The sequence below is a fragment of the Procambarus clarkii genome, chromosome 91, assembly GCF_040958095.1.
Source record: "Procambarus clarkii isolate CNS0578487 chromosome 91, FALCON_Pclarkii_2.0, whole genome shotgun sequence".
In the NCBI taxonomy this organism is placed as follows: domain Eukaryota; kingdom Metazoa; phylum Arthropoda; class Malacostraca; order Decapoda; family Cambaridae; genus Procambarus; species Procambarus clarkii.
Window position 1 is genome coordinate 14,221,975 of NC_091240.1, and position 3,008 is coordinate 14,224,982.

Sequence of the window (3,008 nt, forward strand, 5' to 3'; positions counted from 1 at the left end):
ATATATATATATATATATATATATATGTATATGTTTTACCTAACAGTCAGAACCAAACTACTTGGCCTAGTATGTAATACCTGATTTGCCTAAAAAAGTGGTTTTTATTACAGTATTTTAAAATATTTCTTTCCAAGTTAGTTTATTCCAATTAATATTATTATATTACAGTACAATTACTGTCTCTATGAGGTCTCTATGAGACCCCCAAGGTCTCAATTATGGTATTTGTGCTTGGGGTTCTACTACCCAAAATCATATACATCCTCTAATTACTCAACACAAATCTGCTACTAGAGTAACAAACTGTGGTCCCAGACAGCACTCGGCATCCTTAAATCTTTGAATATGTTAGATATTAAGTCACTGTACATCCTCTCAAGTGTTCACTATCTATATTTAAAACTCTGAACTGTAATGCCAATCCTGATCTTAAATGCTTCCTAGAAGGTTGTAACAAATCCTATGGGCACCACCCCAGAAACAAATACTTTTTTTTTTTTTTTTTTTTTGAGATATATACAAGAGTTGTTACATTCTTGTACAGCCACTAGTACGCGTAGCGTTTCGGGCAGGTCCCTGGAATACGATCCCCTGCCGCGAAGAATCGTTTTTTCATCCAAGTACACATTTTACTGTTGCGTTAAACAGAGGCTACAGTTAAGGAATTGCGCCCAGTAAATCCCCCACTTATTTGATAGTCAAAGAGTGCATCTTAACCAAACTAGAAATGGTCTACAAATCAAGGGATCCAGAATGTGGAATGACCTTCCCAATCATGTCAAAGGCTGTATCTCTCTCTACTAGTTTAGGAGAAATACTAACTACTACCTAATAAACACCATATAACCTACCTTACCCCGAAATGTCAACCCATGTCTTGCTATTTTCAAACAATACTGTTTGTTGACCAACTTGTATAACAGCTGATTTCTGCCATCCGCCCTCCCCCCTTGTTTCTCTTTTTCAACTCAATTTATGCTTTGATCTCAATTAGTATTACGTTTTAGTCTAAGTGTTTTTTCCTACACCTTGCCTGAAACACTGCGCGTATTGGTGGCTTTAGGCATTGTATATATTGTACTGTACTGTACTACCTTTTTCAAGATCTCCAACATTATGTTTGTAACCCATCTTGAATGTATGAACTTTTACCTCAATAAACATTTGATTTGACTTGATTTGTTTTGATATTAAATTCAGAACCTGAATTAACGACTTAGTTATGTTGGGTAGGCGAGGTACGGTTTGATCAAATGTTTATATCAGTTTTTGCTCAAATAAAAAATATTAAAATCATACATAATTTAACGCAAAGCTTAATCATTGCAAAAAAAATTGAAAAAATAATATTTCAGAAAAATCCATGACAATTATACCATGGATAAATGAACTTCAAAGTTCCTTCCCAGCATTTATATATAGGTAAACAATGCTGGGCTTCCTTTCCATCACAGTAAACCCAACCACTGTGCACGTTGTTCAGGAACCTGTACATCAGTTGACTGAGGGTTGAGAGGCGGGACCAAAGAGCCAGAGCTCAGCCCCCACAAGGACACCTAGGTAACTAGGTAAGTACACTAGTGACAAGTGAAGAGCAGAGCCACCAGAGGCAGGAGAGGGCGTGAGGGGGAGTGAGAGCACCCCGAGGGCACCCTCAGGGCACCCCAGAGCACCCCGAGGACACCCCCAGGGCACCCCGAGGGCACCCTCAGGGCACCCTCAGGGCACCCCAGAGCACCCCGAGGGCACCCCCAGGGCACCCCAGAGCACCCCGAGGGCACCCTCAGGGCACCCTCAGGGCACCCCAGAGCACCCCGAGGGCACCCTCAGGGCACCCTCAGGGCACCCTCAGGGCACCCCCAGGGCACCCTCCCTCACAATAATAATAGTACTACTTCTTCTTCATGATAGTAGAGGTGCAGTTTGCTGGAAGGTAATAATGTTACACTTTGGTTTACATGAGGAGTAAGTGGTGGAGACCCCAGAGTGGGGGCCCCAGGGGCACCTGTCGCCACAGTGGGGGCCCAGGGCCACCCCAGGGCACCCCGAGGGCACCCTCAGGGCACCCCGAGGGCACCCCAGAGCACCCCCAGGGCACCCTCAGGGCACCTTCAGGGCACCCCCAGGGCACCCTCAGGGCACCCCAGAGCACCCCCAGGCCACCCCAGAGTACCCCCAGGGCACCCCTAGGGCACCCCGAGGGCACCCCAGAGCACCCCCAGGGCACCCTGAGGGCACCCCAAGGGCAACCCAGAGCACCCCCAGGGCACCCCCAGGCCACTCCAGAGCACCCCGAGGGCACCCCAGAGCACCCCCAGGCCACCCCAGAGCACCCTCAGGCCACCCCTCAGGCCACCCCAGGGCACCCCCAGGGCACCCCGAGGGCACCCCAGGGCACCCCAGGGCACGAGGTTCACTTACATTGTTGCCGTACTTGTTGAGGGCGGTGTGAGGGGTGTTGAAGGTGTGGAAGGACTGAGACCTGGCCAAAGCCGCCGACATTAACGCCTCGTCCGCCATCCTGCCTCACTGTGGCCGCTGCTGCCTCCACCCTCCTCACACTGCTGCCTCCACCCTCCTCACACTGCTGCCTCCACCCTCCTCACACTGCTGCCTCCACCCTCCTCACACTGCTGCCTCCACCCTCCTCACACTGCTGCCTCCACCCTCCTCACACTGCTGCCTCCACCCTCCTCACACTGCTGCCTCCACCATCCTCACACTGCTGCCTCCACCCTCCTCACACTGCTGCCTCCACCCTCCTCACACCACACTCCCTGCTGCCTCCACCCTCCTCACACTGCTGCCTCCACCCTCCTCACACTGCTGCCTCCACCCTCCTCACACTGCTGCCTTCACCCGCCTCACACTGCTGCCTCCACCCTCCTCACACTGCTGCCTCCACCCTCCTCACACTGCTGCCTCCACCCTCCTCACACTGCTGCCTCCATCCTCCTCACACTGCTGCCTCCACCCTCCTCACACTGCTGCCTTCACCCGCCTCA

At 50.7% G+C, this 3,008-nt stretch overlaps 1 protein-coding gene across 2 annotated transcripts in view; it reads right to left on the minus strand.

The window, feature by feature from the left end:
* The window catches only part of LOC138359498 (E3 ubiquitin-protein ligase TRIM23-like), a 109,221-nt gene extending 106,640 nt beyond the window's left edge, over positions 1-2,581 (minus strand). For both annotated transcript variants that reach the window (XM_069318823.1, XM_069318822.1), the window contains exon 1: positions 2,425-2,581. In XM_069318823.1, the coding sequence (XP_069174924.1) occupies positions 2,425-2,523 (99 nt within the window). In that variant the 5' untranslated portion in view covers positions 2,524-2,581. The remainder of the gene's footprint in view (positions 1-2,424) is intronic.
* Positions 2,582-3,008: the final 427 nt, after the last annotated feature.